Source organism: Myotis davidii, unplaced genomic scaffold (assembly GCF_000327345.1).
Source record: "Myotis davidii unplaced genomic scaffold, ASM32734v1 scaffold319, whole genome shotgun sequence".
NCBI lineage: Eukaryota > Metazoa > Chordata > Mammalia > Chiroptera > Vespertilionidae > Myotis > Myotis davidii.
In genome coordinates this window covers 144,913-170,574 of record NW_006290675.1, presented here as the reverse complement: position 1 = coordinate 170,574, position 25,662 = coordinate 144,913, and the positions used below count along the sequence as shown (strand labels likewise).

General features: G+C 45.9%; 1 protein-coding gene across 3 annotated transcripts in view; it reads left to right on the top strand.

Moving 5' to 3' along the window:
• ZNF346 (zinc finger protein 346) overlaps positions 1-9,580 on the top strand; it is a 28,190-nt gene extending 18,610 nt beyond the window's left edge. For 2 of the 3 annotated variants that reach the window (XM_015563874.1, XM_006763692.2), the window contains 2 exons: positions 2,786-2,879; positions 5,759-9,580. In XM_015563874.1, coding sequence (XP_015419360.1) covers positions 2,786-2,879; positions 5,759-5,804 — 140 coding nt within the window. In that variant the 3' untranslated portion in view covers positions 5,805-9,580. The remainder of the gene's footprint in view (positions 1-2,785; positions 2,880-5,758) is intronic. The other variant, XM_015563873.1, reaches the window with a different exon arrangement.
• Positions 9,581-25,662: the final 16,082 nt, after the last annotated feature.

Below are 25,662 nucleotides of genomic sequence, written 5' to 3'. Positions count from 1 at the left end.
AGAAAGAAACATTGATCACTTGCCTCCCTTACACACCCTGACTGGGGACTGAACCCACAACCTAGGCATGTATCCTGACCTTGAATTGAACCCACAACCTTTTGGTGTGCGCTTCAACCAAATGAGTCATGCAGACAGGGCTCAGATGACAATGTTGACTCTAGCTTACAGATAAGTGGATAGTGTGTCAAATGACCATTTTGAATCTAGTTCACGGATGAATAGATAGTATGTTGAGATCTTGTACCTCACAAAGGAGATAGAAGAGTTTAAAGACATATGAAGAATGGAGGGGGGGGTCATGACCAAAGGGAAAATCCCAGCTCTGACCCCAGGTCAACAACTTAACCTTTCTGAGCCTGATTCCTGATTTGAAAAATGGAGATAACCACCTATCTTACATGATTGTTGTAAGAATCTAAGGACATATACTGTATATCCAAAATTCTGGTGTGGTGCCTAGTGCTTAATAGATAATAAGAGTAGGCTATTGTAATCTGGGTATCAGTGACTCTTAGCCACACCAACCCCAGGTCCCATTCTTGGCTTGGGGGCAGGGTAGTTCTAGTCCATTATGCATCTTTTCCATGTTAGTGTTGAACCATGAATTCTGGTCTTAAATGTCTAAAAAGGACCTGAATTCTGATTGCAGGAAGTTTCTCCATAAGTGAAGAAACAAGGAAAACAAACAGAACTGGAACATTGGCTAGCTTATTTGAGTAGAAGAGATTGTTGGTATTCTCAGAAGCTGCAGTTGCCATGAAAGGCTGCTTAAAAGACATTCACTACCTCTACCAGCATGATTCATAGAACCCATAAGAGTGAAATAATCTATATATAGATAAAAGGCTAATATGCTAAGTGTCCCTCCTACCGTCCGACTGGTCGCTATGACTTGCACTGACCACCAGGGGCCAGACGCTCAACGGAGGAGCTGCCGAACTGCAGTGACTTGGCAGCTGCAGTTCTTGGCTGATACACCCTGAAACCAGAGAAGAGGGAGTCCAATTCCTTGTGGGGCTGCACTATTCCACCTTCGGCCGTGGGTTATGTTGTTGCTGGGTCACTTTCTGCCCTGAATCTGGTTTACTGCACTCTTGTGTTTGCGTTCCACACCCTATATAACAGCAACTTTGCAGAGTGCCCTCTCGCACTCTGGGACCCCTGGGGGAATGTCAGAGAGCTGGTTTCAGCCATTCCCCGCAGGCCAGGCCGAGGGACCCCACCTAGCAGAAGGACCCCACTCACTCAGCAGATGCCTTTCGAGCCACAGCACCACCCCAGGTGCAGCTGCTGAGGAGGAACCATGGGAAGTTGGCTCCAGGGCGTGTCCGGCTCCAGAACGTGTCTGGCCTGTCTCACCCAGTCCTGCCCCACCGGCCACCCTCTAATTAATTTCCTTTCAATGTGCACGAATCCGTGCACCGGGTCACTAGTAATAGTGATAAAAGCGTACATTTGTTGAACACTTACTTTGTGCCAAATGCTTTTTTTAAAAATATGTATTTTATTGATTTATTACAGAGAGGAAGGGAGAGAGATAGTTAGAAACATCAATGAGAGAGAAACATCGATCAGCTGCCTCCTGTGCATCTCCCACTGGGGATGTGCCCGCAACCCAGGTACATGCCCTTGACTGGAATTGGTTGACCTTTCAGTCCGCAGGCTGACGCTCTATCCACTGAGCCAAACCGGTTTCGGCTCCAAATGCTTTTATTTGAGTACTTCCAATAACCTTATGAGGTTGATACCAATATTGACCTCATTTTATAGATAAGGAACCTGTTTCAGAGAAGCCTCACTTTTGCAAATGAGAAAACCAAATCTCAGAGAGATTAAGTAATTGACTATGGTCCTAAAGGTAAGAAATGATAGAGACTTTTTATTATAAGTATTATGGTTATGAGTTGTAATATAATTGGTTTACAATTGAGAAAAGCTGAGGATCAGAAAGGGGAAGGGAGTCAACCTAGGTCATATGAAGGCAGAGCCAGGATTCCAGCCCCATATTTTGGCTCCTGACCACATTTCTCTACTAGACAATGTGGAGAAAGATCACTTCATCATTGGAGCAGTCCTGGTAGTGAGACAAGGTGTCTGAGAGCCCGAAGGTAGAAAAACAGATTGATTTTCATAACAGGCATTTTCATTAATTACTGTTATTGCAAGCCCAAGGAGAGTGGCACCTTCCCAGAGACCCCTGGGCAAAGGGCATTCTTAGTGAGCCACTTAGCACAGTCAAGGTGGAAAAGACACACCAAATGTCACTTCTTTGTTCTGTCAATCTTTTATTTACTCAACAGACACCTACTCTGGACCAGGTGAAACACTAGGCCTGGGTGGCCCAAAGGGGAAAGAAGAGATTTACATCTTCAGGGAGCACTTAGGCACATAGCATATGCCTCCTGAGCATGAGGCCTTCAGGATTCTCATCATGGCCCATCACCTGACCTCATCCCACTCCTCTGTCCTCAGAAGTACATTTGCATGCACTGTCAAAGCAGGTCCCTTCGCCCTAACTGGTTTGGCTCAGTGGATAGAGCATCGGCCTGCGGACTGAAGGTCCCAGGTTCGATTCCAGTCAAGGGCTTGTACCTTGGTTGTGGGCACACTTCCCAGTAGGAGTTGTGCAGGAGGCAGCTGATCAATGTTTCTCTCTCATCGATGTTTCTAATTCTCTATCCCTTCCTCTCTGTAAAAAATCAATAAAATATATTTTTTTTAAAAAAAAGCAGGTCCCTTCTTATTGGATAACTAAGCATCTTGGCTTTTATGTGTGTTTCAGCCGGGAAGGGCTACCCATGCAAGACATGTAAGATAGTGCTGAACTCCATAGAACAGTACCAAGCTCATGTCAGCGGCTTCAAACACAAGAACCAGTGAGTAATCATTTTTTGAAGTTCAAGGTCTGCAGTAGGAGCTCTGGGCTTCTGAATCAGAATAAAGCCAAGTACCCCTTGGCTAAAAGGGAATCCTGACAGCTTTTTCTCGGCCAATAGATCAGTGAATAGAAAGAAATATCTCCTCTGCAAGTTTTTCTCCCATCAGCTTCACCCTAGCTTTTTCCCCTCCTGGGCTGAAAGTTTTGGTAAAGAAGCATAGACAATTTCCTTGGTGGTCTCCTAAGAATACTTGAGGGGAAAAAGAGTACTTGGATTTCCTGGCCTGTAGCAGTTGGACTAGGGAAGTCTTTTTTCACTGGTCTGAAGACCCTGTTCTTCACTACCATCAATTCTATGACAAGCGCTCCCTCTACAGGTCATTAAAGTATTACCAGGTTCTGTCATTCATTAATCAAAGATTTATTGAACACCTTGAGTAGTAACCCCAACAGATCCAACCCCTGCTCTCAAGACCTTACATTCTGATAGGAGACAAAACATAAGTAAATAACCAATAATTAAAAATTGTGTTATTTTTAAAATATATATTTTTTTATTGTTGATAGTATTATAGGTATCTCCCATTCCCTCACCCCTTCCTCCCAGCCCCTACCTGGCCTCCCAGGTCTTCACTACCCTATTACCAGTGTCCATGAGCTATCATATAAGTATATAAGTTATTTGGTTTATCTCTTCTCATCCTGTGATAAGTTCTTTGAGGGAAGAGATGAACAGAGAGTTGGCTGTTCATGGTAATCTTGAAAATGACTAACATTCTTTGAGCACCTGTTCTGTTACAGGCCATATGCCAAGCAGTTTCTCTCTCAGGTAATTCTTAAGCAACCCTTGGAGGAAGGGATTATTATTCTGATTTTACAGAGATAGGCAACCACCACTAAAAGTGAACCTATTCCCTGCTGGCATGGCTCAGTGCTTGAGGGTCGACCTATGAACCAGGAAGTCACAGTTCGATTCCTGGTCAAGGCACATGCCCAGGTTGTGGGCTCGATACCCAGTATGGGGCATGCAAGAGACAGCCAATCAATGATTCTCTCTCATCATTGATATTTCTGTCTTTCCCGCTCCCTTCCTCTCTAAAATCAACAAAATATATATATTTTTAAAAAGTGAACCTATGAGGCAGAGCCATAATTCAGACTGAGGCTTATCTGCCTTACAGCATGCTCCTTCAGGGCATCATGCTGACAGGGAGGTTGTAGCACCACGCGAGATTGAAGAGGCTAGGGTTCGGCCAGGGAGGGCCCTCATAGTTATGTCCCACCTCTCAGAAAGGAACTGTGTAGTATGGACAGTGTGCCACAACATAACCTTTGGAGGTAGAAATTATCCCCATTTTACAGATGAGGAAACTGAATTTCAGGCAGGCAAGTCTGCTGAAATGATAACTTTAACTTCAGTATTTGGTTCTGCATTACTCACAGAGTCAAATGAATTAAAGGTGGTAGAAACAGAATTTTGAGTCAAAATGTCCTTGGTCCTCTCTACTCTGCCTTAAGTCTCCTCTCCCACACTGCAGAGGATCTTTCTCTTTATTTGTAGATATGTCTTTAACTGGGAGGACTCTTGAGATTTCTCTTAGATATGGACTGGAAACAAGCTCCAGGTTATGTTGTGGCACACTGTCCATACTACACAGTTCCTTTCTGAGAGGTGGGACATAACTATGAGGGCCCTCCCTGGCCGAACCCTAGCCTCTTCAATCTCGCGTGGTGCTACAACCTCCCTGTCAGCAACCCCGCTTCAGGCTCTCTCCTGTTTCAGCAGGTCTGCAGCTGGTGACACCTTGACTGGTGGCAATTTCACAGACATTCTGGAGCCAGCCAGAGCCCTGTCCTGAGGCTACCCATACTTGAAAATGCTAGTGTTGTTTACTATTTTATTCCTATACTTTCCAGCTGTGTCACCTTAGGCAAGTCAGTAAACCACTCTGAGCCTCCAGTTCCTCTTCTGTAATATTATAGCTATAATCTCATCTAATTCGAAACAGCAGCTCTGAATTAGGACCACCCTTTACAACCCAAGGAAACCTAATGTCAGGTAGGTTAGGTGACTTGCCTAGGATACTTGGAGTTAAAACCAGGTTTCAAACCTCTTTGATTCCAAAGCCCATTCATTTTGCTCTGCCACTTCCAAATGGAGCTCATTACCCCCACCTTCTGGGATGCTGTGAGTGTTAGAGACAATATAGTTCAAGTACCAATAAGGGGAGCTATTGGAGATGAGCTTGTATCCACTCAGCAATACTTACTGACACCTAGTATGTGACAGGCCTTTCGATTTGGACACTGGGGCTACTGTAGGAATCAAGACCGATGCTGTTCCCGGATCCTTTGGATTCCCCTCTGGTGGTAGAAACAAATCCATAAACAAATAAGTCATCAGATGGTATTAGGTGACCAGAGTGGGATGGAGAGTGACAGGAGAACCACTGTAGATTCTGTGTGAGGGGGAGAATGATCATTCTGTACCATTCAGGTCCTGTGGGCCCTTCAGGCAGGATAAATGGTGTGCTATAGTGGGAAGACATGGACTGGGCAGCAATCCTGAATCTACCACACTTAAAAGCTTACTGTGGGCAGGTCACTTACACTTTCTGAACTTTAGTTTTCTCATATGTAAAATGGAGGTGCTGTTCCCCACCCCTCCTTGCAAAATTGCCATGAGGACAAAATAGGATGCTGTAAGCAAAGCATCCATTATCGTGCGTAGTATATTGTGGCCCTCCATAAAAGAGAGCTGTCCTGTTTGTCAGTCCAAGGCCCAGAAGAGCTGTCTACCATTAGAATAAGCTGCCTGGGGCACCATTACAACTACCAGAAACTGACCCTGTGCCCTTGTTCCTTCTCATATTACAGGTCACCAAAAACAATGGTATCATCTCTGGGCCAGATTCCAATGTAAAGACAACCCATTCGAAAAGACTCAACTACTTTGGAAGACTAGAGGTGTTTCTGTCCAGCACCCCAGGTTGAATCAGCCATGAGCCAGCCTCCTCCTGACCATGACCATGGTCAGCCCTTGGCTCCCTCTTCCTCCTTTCTTACATAGACCTGAGGAATAGGCCACAGGCAGCCTCTGATTGGTCCAGGCAAATCCACCCGTGTTCCTCTCCTTTGGAATGGGCCCTGAAAGTGAGGACAAGGGGGGATTTTTAGAGGACTTGGGTTCTCACAGGGTAGTAGTTTAGAGGATGGCCTTTCCCCTTCCCTGGCCCTTCTAGGCCACATGTCATGAGGCTCCAGTCCTGTATTTCCTCTGCAAGTCAGTTTTGGACCACTCCTTGCAGCTAAACAACTGAGCTCTCCTGGGCTCTAGGCATCTCCAATGAAATATGGCACTTTCATGCCATACCTTGGCCTAGGCAGGAAAGGGCAGATAAAAATAGCTGCCACATGGAAGCTTAGAGATAATGTGACACTCGCCCTCCCCCAAAAATGTGCAGACTTTCCTAAGCCTGGGACCAGATGCTGGCCAGTTGTACCGGTTTCTGCCCATTGTGAAGTCTCCTCCTGGAGCAATGCCTCAGTCCTGGCAGAGTGTTGCTGTCCCTCCTGCCCCTTCTCCACAGTTCCCGAATGGTGCTAAGGACCTGCAGCAGCTGGAGGCAAGCTAGAGCTGGAGAAGGCCTCAGTACCTAGTGGGATCATGGAAAGGCTCCAGTGGGGCCTTTCCTCTGTGTCAGAGGTGCTCTGACCCGGTTCATATGGGAAAGTCCCCATATGCAAATTTGCTTGATGGTTCTTGAGCCAGCCAGCTCAGAGATTCATTGCTGCCCATTGGCCTCCACTAGCTCTTTCCTTCCCCATGTGCAGCAGACCACCTGCCCAGGTTGCTGTGGTGCTACCCCTCCCCCATCACCCGCCAGGAGATTCCTGGGTACCAGGTAAAGAAAGGGCTGGTGCAAGTTTCCATGGTGAGGAATCAGATGTTCCCCAGGCCCCAAAACTAGATTTCTCCAGCTCTGCCTTGCTTTATGGCCTTGGACTTCACTGGGAGTATATTTTTCCTTGTATCTTTCAAGCAGGAATTCTAGGGAGTGGTACCATCAGAGGCCCTCCTTCATTGGGCCAAAGAAGCCCCTATTCTGCTCTCATCACCTCTGCCTCCCACTCCCTATCCCTTGCCTGTGAAATGCCTTTAGTTTTGTGTGTGGGTATGTGCTTATGCTCTGTCTCTTGGTCACTGAAGCATCTAAATAAAGAATTTATCCCATGAGCCAGACTGCAACTTAACAGAACTAGGACTTGGGGCCATATTGCCATTGGGTCTAATATGTATATCTTGATCCCTCACCCTTATCCCATTCATACTCCACAGTCCTAAATACTGGTCTTAGGAATTGGGACAGAGAGAGGCATCCAAATTGTTTGGCAACCCTGAGAAAGTTTTCACACGTGCCCTAAATTCAATAGAATCTCATCTGTTCATTCACATTCCCCGTAATGGAGAGCCTCATGGAAGTCTCTAGAAAATGTAAGCTAGTAACCTGCTTTGCTTGAGAGGATTATTCTGGCTGCTATGTACAGAAAGGATGTAGAAGAGCAGGAAAGGACACAGACAGAGGTCAATGGAGGCTGTGTCCAATATGGCTCTTTCCAGGCTAACCCCTTCAGGGCAGAGACCTAGCTTTGTTCATCTCCACTTCCCTGATATACAGAGTGGTGTGTCATGAAGTGTTTCTTGAATGAACGAGTGAATGAATGAATATGCATAAGGAGAAATGGCCCTGGCAATTCTTGGAAGAACCTTTTCCATGACCCAGAAATGAGCTGAGAAGGAGTATGATGGCTTCAGGAGTCCTTTGTCCAACCTTTGTTTCAGACGGTCAGATCTGAGGAAGGTGCTCACACAGCGTTAGCTCCCATTCTTCACTCAGCAAACTGTTCTTGAGCACCTGCTCCACGCCAGCTGGCAAAGACCCTACATAGCCCCAAGTGTGGATTCTCAGCTCGCAGCTTCCAAAGCCCAGACTGCTTCAGCATTTTCCCCAGAATCCTTCTCTCCCACCCAGGATGTCAGAATTGGGCCCATCTACCAAGCAAGGAAGTGAAGTGAAGGGCAGAGGAATGGTGGGCTGCCATACCATGCCATACTCTTGGCCTGCAGGACCGCTTTGGATTCAGGAGTCCCTGCCAGCTGTGTGCCCAGCCCCATTGGCATGGGGATACAGGAATGAACACGTTTCTTTGGCGAGCTCACCACTGTTAAAGACCATTATGGCAGTGGTCAGAGGTTCATACTGGGTGCTGTGGGAATGCCCAGGAGGCAGGCACTAACTCAGCCAAGGGTATGAAAAGCTGGAGAAGTTGGGAAACCGGCATTTGATTTGCATAACAATCTTTTGAACTAGGTGATGGTATTCTATTTTCTAGAAAAGGAACAAGGCTTAGAGAGGTGAGTGATTTGCCCAAGGCCTTGCCACTAAAATGGCAAAATGGGGAGTGGAATCCAGTTGTCTAGATTCCTATTCCAGAACCCTTTCAAACAAGGACCAGAGTCCTTCCCACATGACCCCCTGGCCTGCCTCACCTATCTCTGGCTGGGTCATGGTCTCAGAGCGAGCAGCCACTCAGGGCAGGGTAGCAGCAGCACCCACAAAACAGGTCACACAAGGTTCATTGATTATTTTATATTCCAAGCCCCCTCATACTTCTCACAGTTTTACCCAAGATTCTCAGTGTATTAGGCTCTAATTGTAACTGTGAGAAACTTGAAATGGCTAGCTAAAAAAGGAAATTTACTGATTCACCTAAATTTACTGATTCACAAAAACTTGGTACAGGGATGGCTAGACCCAGGTTCTGACGGTGTCATTAGTAAAAATTCAGTCTCGCCATGCTTTCCTGTGTGGCCTCCCTTGGGCAGACTGCAGAAGGTGGCAAGATAGCCACTGGCAGCTCTAAGCTTATGTCCTCATAGATTAGCAACTGTAGTGGGAAGAACATCTTTTTCTATTCCAAAAAAAATTCTGGGACTGACTCATTAGCCAGCTTGGTCCTGTTCCCAACCCTAACCATTCATTGTAGGTAGGGGAAACGGTGCTTTGATTTGGGGCCTGCAAAGGAATGAGCTCCACCTAAAACAGATTGACTGAAAGGGAGAGATGTGACCCTAAGAGAAGAAAGTGTAGGGCTCCCTCCAGACTAAGGGAGAAGATTGGGTGTAGATGGACAAAATAACTAGTCAGCCACACAAGAAAGTGTCTTTATTTAACCATTTCTTTTTTTATGTTTATCCTGACGTTTTGAGATACAGGATACATTTAGTAATGTGCGCCAATTTTTAGAGTACAGTTTGCCGAGTCCTCCTCACATATGTGTACTCATCTGGGCATTCACCCTCCAGATCAAAATACAGAACATTGCCAGCTCCCAGAAGGTTCCCTTGTTTCTCTTTCTAGTTAGTATCCCCCAGAGGTAAACACTATTTTGATCTCTATCACCATAACTTAGTTCTGCTTGCTCTTGAATTTTATAAAAATGGAGTCATACATCCATTTTTGCTCAATATTATGTCTGTGATTTCATCCATGTTATTGTGTATATCAGAAGTTCATTTTTTTCATGCTCTGTGGTAACTCATTATATGAATACACCACAATTTAGCCAGTCTGTTGATGGACAATTGGGTTGTTTCTAGTTTTGAACTATTATAAATAAAGCTGCTGTGAATCATTTTGTCTGTGTTGTTTGTTGTACATGTGCACAAATATATCCTGGAGTAGAATTGCTACATCATAGGTAGGTACATTTAGCCTGTCTAAATACTGCCAAATGGTTTTCCAGAGTGGTTCTGCCAACCTACATACCCACCTGCATTGTAGGAGAGTTCCACTTATTCCATATCCTTGCCAGCACTTGCTAGTTTTGGTCTCTAATTTTGGCCAGTCTGGTGATACCTAGGAATTTGAACCCAAGGATCCTGACTTCATACCAGGGCCACTCTTACTCTGTTCACCCCCAAGATCAGGTTTGAATTTCTCTAGCCTAGAATGATTTCTGATGTTAGTGCCCAGAACCCACAAAACAATCCAGCAGGTAAACATTAGAGAGAACTGTCCATGGCTCTGATGGTCAAGAAATGTCTCACAAAGGAGGAGGAATCAGCCTTGGAGAGGCAGTCTGGTGTAATAGCAAAGAACTCAGGCTCTGGAATCTGGCAGCCAGGGTTCAGATCCCAGCTCTGCCACTGTGGGGCTATGTGATCTTGGTTAGTTGACCTATACCTCAAGGTGAAACAGTACCTACCTTATAGGGTTATTGTAGGAATAAAAAGAAAAGTTATATATGAAACAATTGCGAGATAGATGCTGTGTAAGTCGACTGCCATTGTTTCTATTATTGGCCTACAGTAAACTCTGGGCCTCCCTGGGAAGGAAGGTGAGTCCACAGGTAGATTGCATTTAGCACAGTCCTGTGTTAAGACTTAATGATTGCAAAGGGATTAACCAAAAATAGAAAACCTCCTAGGCCAGTGATGGTGAACCTATGACACGCATGTCAGGTGACACGCATGTCAGAGGTGACATGCGAACTCATTTTTTTTTTTGGTTGATTTTTCTTTGTTAAATGGCATTTAAATATCCTATCTAATAATAGACAAACATGGTAATTGACTATACCTTTGGTACGCCTCCCATTGGCTAATCAGTGCGATATCATCTTTGTTGGCGGTTAATTTGCATACATAGGCTCCAAGCGGTGGAGCGAAGCCTGACAGCCCCTGGGCCGGTGGAGCAGTGAGGCCTGGTGTTTCCGGGCCAGCAGAGCAGCAAGGCCTCACGACTCCAGGGCCAGTGGAACAGCGAAGCCTGACATTTCTGGGGCCGGCTCCGGCCAGAACTTAGCCAGAGCAAAGGCCTGGGCCCCGGGTGCCAGAGGCAAACCGGTGCCAGCAGCCAGGGAAAAGGAAGGCCTATTGCACAAATCTCTTCGTGCAACAGGCCTCTAGTATAAAATAAATATTAAAAATATAAATCTTTGTTTTACTACGGTTGCAAATATCAAAAAATTTCTATGTGTGACATGGCACCAGAGTTAAGTTAGGGTTTTTCAAATTGTTGACATGCCGAGCTCAAAAGGTTCGCCATCACTGTCCTAGGCAGACAACAGTATGGTGATTACCAGAGGGAAAGGGGGGTGGGGGGATGATGGAGAGGGTAAAGGAGAGAATAAATGATGGAAGGAGACTTGGCTTGGAGTGATGAACATAATACAATATGCAGATAATGTATTATAGAATTGTACCCTGAAACAACTTTATTAACCAATGTCACCCCCAATAAATAAATAAAAAGTGCCCTAGTTGGTTTGGCTCAGTGGATAGAGGGTTGGCCTGTGGACTGAAGGGTCCCAGGTTCAATTCCGGTCAAGGGCATGTACCTTGATTGCGGGCACATCCCCAGTAGGGGGTGTGCAAGAGGCAGCTGATCAATGTTTCTAACTCTATCCCTCTCCCTTCCTCTCTGTAAAAAAATAAATAAAATATATTTAAAAATAAATAAGTAATTTATGAAATGCTGGAAACTTAATTCAACCTGAAGGGGATGGAGAATGTGGGGCAGGCAACATGTGGGCCAGAGGTGGCTGTTCCCTAGGCTCCCTCAAGAAGCATATATTTGAAAAAGAGAAGAAGAAGGATGAGGGGAAGGGGAAGGCGAAGGGGAAGAAGGTACCTTTCAACCCTGGCCAGGTGGTTCAGTTGGTCGGAGCATCCTACCATACACCAAATGTTGCGAGTTCTACCCCTGTCAGGGCACATACCCAGTCAGGACACATAAGTAGGCAACTAATTGATGTTTCTCTCTCTCCCTTCCTCTCTTTCTAAAAATCAACAAAAGCATCATCAAGCCCAGCTGGTGTGGCTAAGTGGTTGAGCCTTGACCCATGAACTAAGAGATCACAGTTCAATTCCAGGGCAAGGCATATGCCACCATGGGCAAACTACGGCCCGCGGGCCGGATCCGGCCCGTTTGAAATGAATAAAACTAAAAAAAAAGACCGTACCCTTTTATGTAACGGTGTTTACTTTGAATTTATATTAGTTCACACAAACACTCCGTCCATGCTTTTGTTCCGGCCCTCCAGTCCAGTTTAAGAACCTATTGTGGCCCTCGAGTCAAAAAGTTTGCCCACCCCTGGCATATGCCCAGTTTGCCAGCTCAATCCCCAGTAGAGGCATGCAGAAGCAACGGATCGATGTTTCTCTCTATCTCTCCCCCTCCCTTCCACTGTCTCTCATAAGCAATGGAAAAATATTCTTGGGTGAGGATTAACAACCAAAAAAATTGTTAAAATATATCCTCGGGAAGATTTAAAAATAATTAAAAGCCCTGGCCAGTGTTGGTCAGTGGTTAGAATGTTGACCCCTGCATAGAAGAGTTGGGGGTTCAATCCTTGGTCCGGGCACATGTGGGAGGCAGCCAATTGATGTCTGTCTCTCTCATGGATGTTTCTTTCTCTCTCTGCCCCTCCCTCCCTTCCACTCTTTCTAAAAAACAATGGAAAAAATATCCTCAGGTGAGGATTAACAAAAACAAAAAAAGAAGCTTTTCAGCCCAGCTGGTGTGGATCAGTGGTTGAGCATCAACCTATGGACCAGGAGGTCATGGTTTGATTCCTGGTCAGGGCACATTCCTAGTAGAGGTGTGTAGGAGGCAGCCGATCAATGATTCTCTCTCATCATTGATGTTTCTATCTCTTTCTCCCTCTCCCTTCCTCTCTGAAATCAATAAAACAATATAATTTTAAAAGCCACAGTTCTCTCTCTCTCTCTCTCTCTCTCTCTCTCTCTCTCTCTCTCTCCTTGCTTTCCTCCCCCTTTCTTCCCTCAAAGCATGTACCTTTGCTTTCTCCTAAGCTCCAAGGGTTTGTAACTTGTTTCCTGAGTCAACACAACCCGCCTAGCTCACTTTTTCCACAGCTCATTTCTTCTACCTCTGTGACTTTTTAAGTAAAACTTTGCTCTGTGTGTGTGTGTGTGTGTGTGTGTGTGTGTGTGTGTGTGTGTGTGTGTTTTAAACCTCCTTCTGCTGGGGCATTTCAGCTTATCCCAGGCACCCAGCCTCTGCAGCCAGTGACACCTGAGGCGAAGACTAATGAAACCGTGCATGTAAATCTCTTGGTCCAGAGCTGGATGCAAAGCAAGTGTTGGGATGTAATAACCCCTCAGTGCAGACACAGAGCCGGTCCATAGCGCAGCCATGGAACACTGGTCTGGGATTGGGATCCCTGGCATTGGTCTGAGCCCTGCCACCAGCTTTGTGTAACCGGAAGCCTTGATATTTGCTATGAAGTAGAAGTTGGAAGAAATCACACTTCCCAGCTGGAGTCCTGAAGAGGCAGTGATGATGGGCAGTTAGGAAAAGCCTTTCCTTCTCCACAGCAGCTCCTACGAGGAAAGCTGCTCTCACTCCTAACCAGACTTTCCCCAGGGCAGTCACTAGCATCAAATACAACTTCTCCCACCTTGGCTGGTTTGGCTCAGTGGATAGAGCGTCGGCCTGCAGTCTGAAGGATCCCGGGTTTGATTCCAGTCAAGGGCACATGCCCGGGTTGCAGGCTCCATCCCTGGTAGGGGGCGAGAAATCAATAAAAATATATTTTTTAAAAAAATACAACTTCTCCCTCTGTCTGTCCACATAACAACATCGCTTATACTGCCCTGTGCCAAGGCCACATTACAGAGAGCACATGTCCCTGTTCTGACACTCCCAGGTTCCATGTCTATAAATGCTGCTGCATCTGTCCAGGAACTTCACACTAACAAAGCAACTTCCAGTCCTGAAAATGGGCCTGTGCTACAGCGCAGTGACCCCGATGGCCACTAGATGGAAAACGCTCCTCTTTTATTTATTATTTTATTTTATTTTATTTTATTGGCAAAGTAGATCAGCCCCAGGACCTTACTGTTTGGTTTAATGCAGAAGAGACTAGGATGACTTTTCCTGAGCCCCAGAGGCCACCGGGCCCTTCCCTCAGGACATTTCCCTCAGAGGACACCTCTCTGAGAGCTTTAATTTAGCCACCTCTTTGGGAGCACACCTGATGGCTGGCCTACTCAGCAGCCTTTATTTAACTCTTCCTTTGGTAACATATTTGCTCCATTCTTAGACCCTGTGGTTTTGAGAGACTGATCCCACTCCCTGGTTCACAGGTTGATTGATGCTCAACCACTGAGTCACGCCTGCTAGGAGCATCTACATTTTTTTTAATCTTTATTGTTGAAAGCATTATAGGTGTCCCCTTTCTACCCCTATTGACTCCTTCTAGCCTGCACCTGCCCCCGCCCCAGGCCTTCACCACACTATTGTCCATTGATTTTTTTTTAGGCTTTTAAAATAACATTTACTGGTATTTTTTTAAAGTTAACATGTCATGTGCATATATAGGAAACTGAATATTGACCACTGATTTTTAGAGAGAGTAGAAGGGGGGGAGGAGGGTGAGAATGAGAGAAACATCGATGTGAGATAGATACATCGATTGGTTGCCTCCCGCACACACAACCAATGGATATGCCCTTGATGGGAATCAAACCGATGACACTTTGGTCCATGGTCCAATGCTCTAACTACTGAGCAACTGGCCAGGGTGCTATTGGTAGTTTTGTGAACTTCACCTGGTTGGAGTTTGTTTCTGTTGTTCACTGCTGAAAATCTTAATATGTCCTGAGGGACCTGGTTCCTGCCTGCTCAGTCCTCTTTACCTAGTGACACAGCTCCCTCCTTCAAGGTGAGGAGCATCTTCCTGCCTCGGGGCCCTGGAACCCTGGAACATGCTCTTCCCTCTTCCTGGAACCTCTCTCGACCGTCCCTCTCCCCACCACCCCCTGCCCCCCAGCCTTCCTATTTAGTCTTCAGGTCTCAATTTGCTTGTGGCTTCCTCAGGGAGACCCTCCCTGCCCTACCCCCACCTAGACTCAGTCCTCCTACTACTGGTATATGCTCTGGTTGCAGTGGCATTCTCCTTTGCAGCACTTTATTACAATTGCAGTGTCTCATTTATAGCCATGAGGTCCTCTAGGACAGAGATTTTGTCTCATCCCATGGCCCTGCCATAGAACAGGGGCTGAGGAAAAATAAATTCCTTTTTCCACACTCTCCTGAGACCTCTGTGTTACCCTAATCACCCTGTGCTGGGAACTTGCTCAGACCCTGTCAACCTTCCTGACCTTCAAGGAGCATTTTCATTCAGTCGCAAGTAACAGATATCCCAACTCACATAGGTGCATGCAGATTAGTGACTTTACTGGCTTACACAATTTTAAAATCCAGGGATGAGTTTGGCTTCAGAAACAGCTGGATCAAGACTCAGTCTCTTGCTCCTGAAATCAGCGCCATCTTCTTGAGAAACCTCCACACCATGAAAGCCAAATGGAGGAAGAATCAAATGTGCAGGGTGAAGTGCAAAAGAAGAAAGAGGAGGCAGAGAGATCACTTGGGGGGAACGGATACTGGGGGGCGGGGAGCATCTGTAATACTTTCAGCAATCAAGAGAAATTTTAAAAAAAAAAGATGAGGCAGAGGTCCAAGGAGATTGCTAGCTTGTCCACCCATCGAAGCCACAGGAGCAGAAACAGGAAAGCCAGAGGCCAGGGCTGTTACTACAAATTGTTGGACTGCATGCCTGTCTGGAACTTCTTAATGGACTCAGAACATCCATGCCATCTTATCTCCGAGACCCCCTTTTGAAAGACCCACCTGCTTGCACAAAAACAGTCCGTTTTGGTTCTTTGTGTTGGACCTGTGATGGTGTGGACTAGTTCTGTTCTCCGTTGTGGCTGAATGTAACGTGTGCAGTAAGTCCTCTCTGCTGTCTTAGCTGAAGAGAAAAAAGACTCGTTCTCTTTTCTGCTTTCTTCCCTCTGATTCCATTCTCTGGCAGGTGCTCCCTAATAGGTGACAAAGAAGGCCACCCGACAGCTCTGGGTTCCAGGCCTCCCCATTTAGCCACACCTTCCCAGTCATTCCAGCAGAAGCCAGGAGTGCGGAGGGCATTCATATCCAGACCACAGGAGCCCTGCCTCCTGTTTCTTCTTTTGCACTTCAGCCTGCACATTTGATTCTTCCTCCATTTGGCTTTCATGGTGTGGAGGTTTCTAAAGATGGCGCTGATTTCAGGAGGCAGCCAATCAATGATTCTCTCTCATCATTGATGTTTCCATCTCTCTCTCTCTCTCCTTCCTTCCTATCTGAAATCAATAAAAGAATATTTTTAAAAATTGTAGATGTTAGCATAAAACATGATGATTATTCTGTATTATGTAATAAAATCTAATAGAACCAAAATTTTAAAAATCAGTGGGAGAAAAAGATCCTTGGGTAAGGATTTAAAAAAAAATGCTACCAAGATCACTAAAGAACTGGGCTTGGGCTACATAATCAGCATCACAGAACAGGTACACAAAGGACACCATTATCACCACCGACACTGGGCACTGCGGCCTGTGCCATAGCCCAGCTAGCCTGCACGCTGGACGAGATCTCACTGCCCGGTGCCCAGGAGCTCTGTCTTGTTACCATGGCCCCCACCAGGCAACATTCCTCCTGGGGCTCCTAATCCCCACTCCTGGCATCACTGGTTCTCTGGGTGATGCCATGAATTGGCAGAACTTAAACCTCAGCTGGAAGAGAGATGGGGGGAGTAGCTAGCGTTTTGAGCTTCTATCGTCAGAGTGAACTGTGCCACATAATATGGAGGTATTTCTCAAACCTAGCAAACGGTTCAGATGACAAACACCAGAATAAGATCTGATCTTGTGGTGGTTCTAAAATGTATCCACAGGCCTAACCGGTTTGGCTCAGTGGATAGAGCGTTTTTTTGGCTCAGTGGATAGAGCGTCGGCCTGTGGACTGAAGGGCCCCAGGTTTGATTCCAGTCAAGGGCACATACCTTGGCTGCAGGTTCCCCAGCCCAGGTTGGGGTGTGTGCAGGAGGCAACCAATTGATGTGTCTCTCTCACATTGCTGTTTGTCTCTCCCTCTCCCTTTCACTCTCTAAAAAAATAAAAAAATAAAAATCAATGGAAAATCCTCAGGTAAGGATTAACAAAAAATAAAATATATCCACAAATTCCTTTATATTGTTCTCTTCAAGAAGTCAAATTTAATCTCCTCTTTCTTCTTTTGCACTTCAGCCTGCACATTTAATCTCTTCCTCCATTTGGCTTTCATGGTGTGGAGGTTTCTAAAGAAGATGGCGCTGATCACACTCTACCCCCATGTGGGCTATACTTAATGTGGATAAAAAAGGGATTCTACAGAAAGTAACTTCACAGGGTGATCTGATCATAAATTCCTAACTGGGCAGAACATGCTGGGTAGTCATGCCCCAGGCATGTGATTTATTTGGTAAAAGGTTTACCTTTGCCTTAAACCAGCCCTGTGCATCTAGGTTAACCCACCCTTGAAATGCCCCCTTTCAGACTCCTCCTTCTGAACCATGACCATCCTCAAGAGAGCACATAGTTGCCCTAACTGGTTTGACTCAGTGGATAGAGTGTCAGCCTATGGACTGAGGGGTCCCAGTTTCGATTCCAGTCAAGGGCATGTACCTTGGTTGCGGGGACATCCCTAGTGGGAGGTGTGCAGTGGGCAGCTGATTGATGTTTCCAACTCTCTATCCCTCTCCCTCCCTCTCTGTAAAAAATCAATAAAATATATTTTTTAAAAAAAGAGAGAGCACATAGTCTTTTCTTTTTTTAATATAAACTATGCTATATATTTCCTTTATAAGTTGATTTTTTAGAGAGAGAGGAAGTGAGAGGGAGAGAGAGCGAAACATCAATGGGTTGCCTCTTGCACACACCCACCCACCCCCAGCCAGGGATCGAGCCCACAACCCAAGCATGTGCCCAAACCAACAACCTCGTTTTTTTTCTTTTTTCTTTTTTGGAGGCACTGCTGGGATTCGAACCCACCAACAACCTCTTGATGCGTGGGACAATGCCCAAGCAAATGAGCCACACCAACCAGGGCTTTTTTTTTTCTAATATGTTTTTATTGATTTTAGAGGGAGAGGGAAAGAAAAATCAATGTGCAAGAGAAACATCCACCAGTTGCCTCCTGTACGCACCCCAGTCAGGACTGAATTCGCAACCTGGGTATGTGCCCTGAACGGGAGTTGAACCGGCAACCTTTCAGTGCACAGGATAATGCTCAACCAACTGAGCCACATGGGCTAGGGCGAAGACCACATAGTCTTTCTTTTTTTTCATTGATTTGAGAGAGAAAAACTTATTTATGCATTCATTGGTTGATTCTTGTATGTACCCTGACCCTAGATCAAACCCACAACCGTGGCATATTGGGATGACACTCTAACCAGCTTAGCACACTGCCAGGGCCGAGACCATGTAGTCTTAACTATCCTGTAATTGGGCCCCGACCTTGCTTTTTCCCCACCTCTGTGTAATCTTCATAAGTTCCCTCCTTAATCTCAAATGCATAAATAACACTGCAAACTATTCTTCTTCGCTGCATTGATCTCAGTCTGTTGAGATCTTACTTCCAGGTATATTTTCTATTTGGCTTAAAAAAAATTGGTAAAAATTTTATACAGGCTTGGATGTTCTTACTTTGATATTAGTATTCACTCTGACAATTAGAATAAGGCAGAAGTGTTGAAGTGTGACTTTTGAGAGTAAGTCATAAAAGGGCAGTGTCAGTCTCTCTTGGGTCATCAGCTCAGAAGGAAACCAGCTGACAGGTTATGAGGTCACTCAAGCAGTCCGTGGAGAGGCTCACATAGAAAAAAATGGAGGTCTTCCGCCAGCAACTAGCCAGATGTTTATTTTAAGTTTGGGGGTAATTTTTGTGCAGTAATCGATCTCTAATACAAGTCTTTATCCTAAGCGCAATGGGAAGCCATGAAAGGTTTTAAACAAATAGAAGCAAGAACATGATGAATTCACTGACTTATAAACAATGTGTACCACGGCCTAGGAGCCAAGAGGATAGTGGAGACACAAAGGAGGGAGGAGTAGTTTCTACCCAGAGGTCATTTATTAGGAGTCTTATTTATGAGTAAAATAAGAAGTCAAGCCGAAACCGGTTTGGCTCAGTGGATAGAGTGTCGGCCTGCGGACTGAAAGGTCCCAGGTTCAATTCCGGTCAAGGGCATGTACCTGGGTTGCGGGCATATCCCCAGTGGGAGATGTGCAGGAGGCAGCTGATCGATGTTTCTCTCTCATTGATGTTTCTGACTCTCTATCTCTCTCCCTTCCTCTCTGTAAAAAATCAATAAAATATATTTTTTTAAAAAGTAAATTTTTAAAAAAAGTCAAATTAGTATAAGAAAAAACTTGTTTGGCTCAGTGGATAGAGCGTCGGCCTGCAGACTTGAAGGATCCCAAGTTCAATTCTGGTTAAGAGCATGTACCTTGGTTGCAGGCACATCCCCAGTAGGGAGTGTGCAGGAGGCAGCTGATTGATATTTCTCTCTCAACAATGTTTCTAACTCTCTATCCCTCTCCCTTCCTCTCTGTAAAAAAATCAATAAAATATTTTTTTAAAAAAACTTATTTGGCTCACATAAATGAAATGTTCAAAGAGGTAATTTTGGCTTCAGGCATGGCTCCATCCAGGCACTGCTCCATCTCTTGGCCCTCCTATTTCCTGTGTTGGCTTCATTCACAGGCAGGCTCTCTTAAGCAGCTCTGGGCTTACGTCTTCATATCTCAGTAACCTCTGAGAGTTAGTTTCCCATTAGATCCAATGAACATCTCAGATTGGCCCTCATTGGCCCTGCTTCAGTCACATGCTCATCATTGACCGAATCACAATAGCCTGAGGGGGGTGGGGGTGAAATAGTCACATTAGCCAGGCTCAGGGCACATACCCACCAGGAGAGCAAAGGAGAAGTGTTGGTTCCATCCAAACCCCTGTGGACAAAAAAGGGGTGCTGCAATAAATCATAAATTCCTCAATGGGCAGATCACACCCCAGGCCTATAACTTCTTTAGTGAAAGGTTTTTAAGCCAGTCTTGTCTATTGTCCTTGTGCATCTAGATTAATGCACCTTTGAAATGCCAGAAGTAATATCCCTAGAAGGCATAACCACCCTTAAGAGAGCATATAATCTTGTCATCCAATCCTCACCTTGCTTTCTCCTACCCTCATCGATCCTTCCTTACTTCCCTCCTTAATTTCAAATGCATAAAAAAAACCTGCAAAACTGTCTTTCTTCGAGATCATACTACCCTGTACATTGTCAGTTTGGCCCAAACAAACTCATAAATATTCTCTGTAGGTTTGGACTAGAAATAGGAGAGGGCCAGGACCTGAAAGAAAAATGAGGAGCTGGAGAGAGGGAGAGGGAGAGAGAGGGAGAGAGAGAGAGAGAGAGAGAGAGAGAGAGAGAGAGAGAGAGAGAGGAAGGAAGTAAGAAAGGAAGGAAGGAAGGAAGGAAGGAAGGAAGGAAGGGAGGGAGGGAGAAAGGGTTTAGGTGTCCAGCTTGGGGTAGTCAGGAAGGGCCTCTGAGAACAAGGAATACCTGAAAGGAGTCCAGAAAGCTGAATGGCAGGCATCTGGTGGGATGGCTGGAGGGAGGAGGGGATGGGCAGGCAGAACCAAGGAAGGACCGTCTCAGCAACAGGGCAGCAAGTGCAAAGGCACCAGGCGAGAACAATCAGACACACTCAGGAGGGCCTGCCTGGGCTCAGTGCGGCGGGAGCACAGAGCAGGTCTCTGGAGAACTAGGAGAAGGGGCAGTAGAGAGCAGCAGAGGCCTGTCTTGACTGCCGGGCTGAGTTGCTGGAGAAGCCAGAGGGTAGTGGGAAGAAAGCAGTTAAAGATGAGGAATTGTTAATGGTGGGGAGAGGTCCTCATCTCCCCCTGGTGCCCATGGGAGTGGAATTCTTATGATATCCTGAGAAAAAGAATTTTCTGAGACTCACACAGAAGAATGAGTGATTTTTATTTGCATGGAATTATATCCCCGAGTGTCCAAGGTCCCATTTCCCCTTGACCCACCAAGGAAGAAGCGTAACTTCAGCTTCAGAAGAGCTAAAGTCAGAGTCAATGCCCAAAGTTTCTGTTCCATGTCTGCACAGTCCAATACAGCATCAGGCTAGCTTAATTTGTGTTTTCCCACTGCAGTCCATCAGTCCATTGCATGTGGGATGTGCATGGCCATGGGCCATACCGGCGAATACAAGAGAGCCAAAAGCAACAAGAGCCAAGACCAACAAAAGAGAGAACTCATGTTTAAAGGATTCTGTATTCCCAAATTTTTTCAGGTTTACAGTGGGCACACCCATTCTAGCCAACAATATCTGTTCCCAGGTGTGACTGACAACACCTTCCTTGGCCCCTCAATTTCACTCACATGCATCAATCTCCCTTTTTTTGGACCCCTTCCCCAGCAATCTGCAGGGAATGGGCTGGTGGTTCCCTGGGGAGAGTGAAATTGCATCTTCCTGGTGAAGCTGCCCAAATGACATGCCTATAATGCCTGGCTTCCCCCTTTGTTCCTTTCTTCTTATTATTTTTTAAAATATATATATTATTGATTTCAGAAAAGAAGGGAGAGGGAGAGAGAGATAGAAACATCAATGATGAGAGGGAATCATTGATTGGCTGCCTCCTGCATGCCCCCTACTGGGGATTGAGCCCACAACTTGGGCATGTGCCCTTGACTGGAATTGAACTTGGGAACCTTCAGTCTGTAGGCCAACACTCTATCCACTGAGGCAAACCAACTAGAGTCTCCTTTCTTATTATTAACTAGAGGCCCTTGGTCTGGCCTGTGCCCTCGCACAATCTGAGACCCCTTGGGGGATGTTGGACTATTGGTTTCGGCCTGGTCCCCACAGGCCAGGCTGAAGGACCCCACCGGTGCACGAATCCGTGCACCAGGCCTCTAGTATGCATATAAGGTCTTTGGTTAATCTCTTCACGACCTCCCCTCTCCCCGCTTCCCTCTGAGATTCATCAGTCTGTTCCATGTTTTCATGCCTATACATTGAGCGTCTGTGTGTGTCATAGCTACCAGTCAACCGTCACTTAGGTTTTTATATATATATATAGATAACTAGCTAATTACAATGGTTTCAGAATGACTTGGTTAAGTCTGTGTTTTAAAGAAGATGTTTGGGGCTGATAAAGAGATTGGTGATGCAGAGATTAAGTGTTTGCTCAGTGCTCAGGCAGCACTCCTTTTCAACAGACCCTTGTTTTGTTAGGGAAGACAATATGTCCAGCAGAATGAATATACTTCCCAGCCTACTTTGAGTCCAGGGGGGCCATGTGTCATAGTGTGGCCAAAAAGATGAAAATCAGAAGTTACTGTGTGTAACAACTCTTTGTGGCTTCTCTCTTCCTCCTGTCTGAGCACAGTGTGATGGCAGGAGTTGAAGCCATCTTGCAACCATGAGGAAAAAATCTAGAAAGTTGAAGAGACCACAACCCTGACTTCAAACTCACCTTCACCCACCTCCAGATTTGAAGCTAAGTGAGGGATGAATAAACCCCTGTTTTGTTTAAGTCCTTGTCACTTAGGTTTTCCGTTATTTGTACCCAAACAAAATCTTACGTGCTCCAAGTGGGCATCAGGCAAGATAAAGAAGGGTGAGGTCCCCTCTGGGGCTTCTTTCCTGATTCCCTTCAGACCACAAATCCTCTATCCTTCTTGTCTAGCCTCTCACTTCCCAGCTACCTAGGCCCCCTCTCTCCTCCAAACAAATGTGCAAGCCAAGACCCAGGGGTGTGAGGAGGACACAGGCCCACAGTGTCTGGGACAAGAGGACAAGCAGACTGGGATGCTGCTGAGACTCGGGGAAGCCATAGGACTGGCCCAGAGAGAGCCTCAGATCCTTCCTAGCCCATTCTCCTCCATGTGACTTGGTCTAAGGGGCTTCCCCACAAGCTTTCCCAGGCTGCCAATATCAGTGCCAGGCTCTTTGACAACAGCACAAGGCTCTGGGCAGCCTGCAGTTCCTGGCATTGTATCTACAGAGTAGAAATTGGACATATGTGTCCAACGAGTGGGAAATGAGGAAATAAGGAAGGCTAGAGGAAGGGTGACCCTCACAGTCCCTCCCTCTTGATCATAGGTGTGTGTTCCCCATACCTTGGGGTAGGTCCCATGTAGGCCCGTAGTTGCTAATATTAATATTGGCCCTCTTACCCCCTGGCAATGGGAAGGAGACACCCAATTGGTGGTGTTGCTCTTATATCAATCAGGGGCAGAGCAGACATGCAGTCCTTAGTTCATCCTAGCTTGATGCCTGTCTTGGTGGTCAGAGCTGTTTCATGCCTGAGGCACATTAAAATATATATGTACATATGCCCTCCTTACTGAAATGGACTGTGCGCCTCGGGCTTTATATCATCATCACACTGAGTCCTCGCAGAAGAGCTACTATTTACATTTTGCAGAACAAAAAACTGAGGCTTAACATTAAATGACTTGTCTAAGGTCACAACATTTTCAGGATTCAAATCCACAGCTCTCTGGCTCTAACACCCAACCTTCCCCACTTAGTTCCTGTCAATGTCACCTCCATTTCGAAGAGCCAAACCAGACCTCCACGAAACCTGTAGGAGAAGCCAGGGTAGAAAAGGGTTGGAAAAAATGGTAAGAACAATTGTCAGTTCTGAGCAGCAACTATACATTTCCCTGTGTACTTTTCCTATATCTTAAAACTTTCTCAAAACAAAAATTGTTTTTAAAAAATGAAAGAAAGAAGACAAGAAAACACAGGACTGGGTCAGAGGAAGGGACCAGGCTTGGGCAGGAGCTCAGGGTAACCCTTCCGCTTAGAGCCCCAGTGTTCCCGAGGCCGCTCCCATCCAAGAGCAACACGGTGGGCACCAGGCCATGTCCGCCCCTTCCCCCCAACTCTGCTCCCAGGCAGGTGGGTGCGGGGTAGAAGCCTGGCCTCAGGAGTCCCTCCAGGCCCAGCCTTGCACTCCAGGAGCCCAGAGTCTGCAAACCTCTGCCAGGAGCCTGGCACTTCATAGGTGCCCCATCATTGCTGGCCAAATGGGAAGGAAAAACAATGCCCAGAGCCAGCCCCCACTCATCCTCTGGTGAATCTCCACCTTCTTGCCACGGGTAAGGATTGGGGGGAAAAGTGGGCAATCCCAGCTCTCCCTCTGTGTCCCAAATAATAGGGTTTAAGTCTCAGTTCTATTGTTCCCTTGCTGTGTGACTTTTGACAAGTCATGCCATCTGCCTGAGCATGTTTCTTCACCTACAAAACAGAGCTAAGGATCTCTACCCGCATTTGGCTTGGGAGAAGGATAGAAGGATGTAATGCATGTGTGACATCTAGCCTAGCAAATGCCTGGCACATAATGGGAGCTCAGCTAAGGTGTGGACTTCTGCTCTACTTCCTGTTCTGTCTGGTAAAACCTATTTCAATCTCTCTCTCTCCTAATATTTTAATTGATTTCAGAGAAGGGAGAGGGAGAGAGAGACAGAAACATCAATGATGAAAGAGAATCATCTATTGGCTGCCTCCTGCATGCCCCACACTGGAGATCAAGCCCGAAACCCAGGCATGTGCCCTGACTGGGAATCAAACCTTGACCTCCTGCTTCATAGGTCACTGAGCCATGTCGGCCAGGCCCATCTCTTAACTCATTAATTTCCTCCAACACCTTAGAGAAAAAGGAAGCAGGAGTGTGCCTATTTTCTGTTTTCTTTTGTGTTTCTTGTGTGTGTGTGTGTGTGTGTGTGTGTGTGTGTGTGTGTGTGTGTGTCCACCCATTTTCTGGAGAAAGAAACTGAGGCAGAGGCAGGTTAAAGTCAAGAACTGAGAATGGTAGGCTCCTGAGTTCCTGACTGGTGACAGACCGTTGGCATGAGAGTGAGACTGTGAGGGGGAGACAGGCCTGGATTCAAACCCTTGGTAGATCTCCTTCCGTGCTCTGTTTACTTATCTATGTCTTCCCACTATAATGTCAGCAGCTCCTTAAAGGTAGAGGCTGGGTCTGATCACTGCATTATCCCTAGGATTTAGAATAGTGCATAGCACATAATAAACACTTGGCAAATGAATGAGTGCATGGATGACCTTGTGAGAGTGTCAGATTCTGCAGAGGGTCAGTGTGAGAGGTGGTGAATGCAGAGGGGGGCTGGACAAAGGATGTACAGACCCAGTGGAGAGGTTGTGGGGAGGTTGCCAACCTAAGGGAATTGGGCATCTCAGAAAGGCAGCCTTTGCGTTTGTCTCAGGTATACTGGGAAGTGCCTGGAAGTTGAATGAAAGCTGTGTGGGGTCCAGTTCTTGCTGGCAGCTCACCCCGCTGCCGCCCCCAACAAACACATTCACTAAGGGAGCCAGCAGAGGACCAGAGGTGGGGGGCTGGGTTTCTCCAGGAGTCCAGGGGTCCGGTGAAGCCCCCTCTGGACAGGAAGCTTCTAATTGCTGGGCACCCCCAGTGCCAGAAGCCTCCAGCAAGGAGGAGCCCTGGAGGAGGGAAGTCAGGACAAGCTGTTTTTACTTATTTATTTATTTATGTATTATTTTCTTTTTGTTGTTAATCCTTGCCCGAGGATATTTTCCATTGATTTTTTTTTAATTTTACTTTTACAATATATAAAATAAATCTATTACCAGATTGTAGTACAAAATAATTAGCCATTTACATGCAATAAACATTAATATTTCAAGAAAAACAATTTTAAATATAATATTACATGTAATAAACATTAATATTTCAAGAAAAAAGATTTTAAATATAATAATATTACCAAAACTGTACTAACATAATATAATATAACGAAAGTTGTAGGAAATATTAAAAATCTGC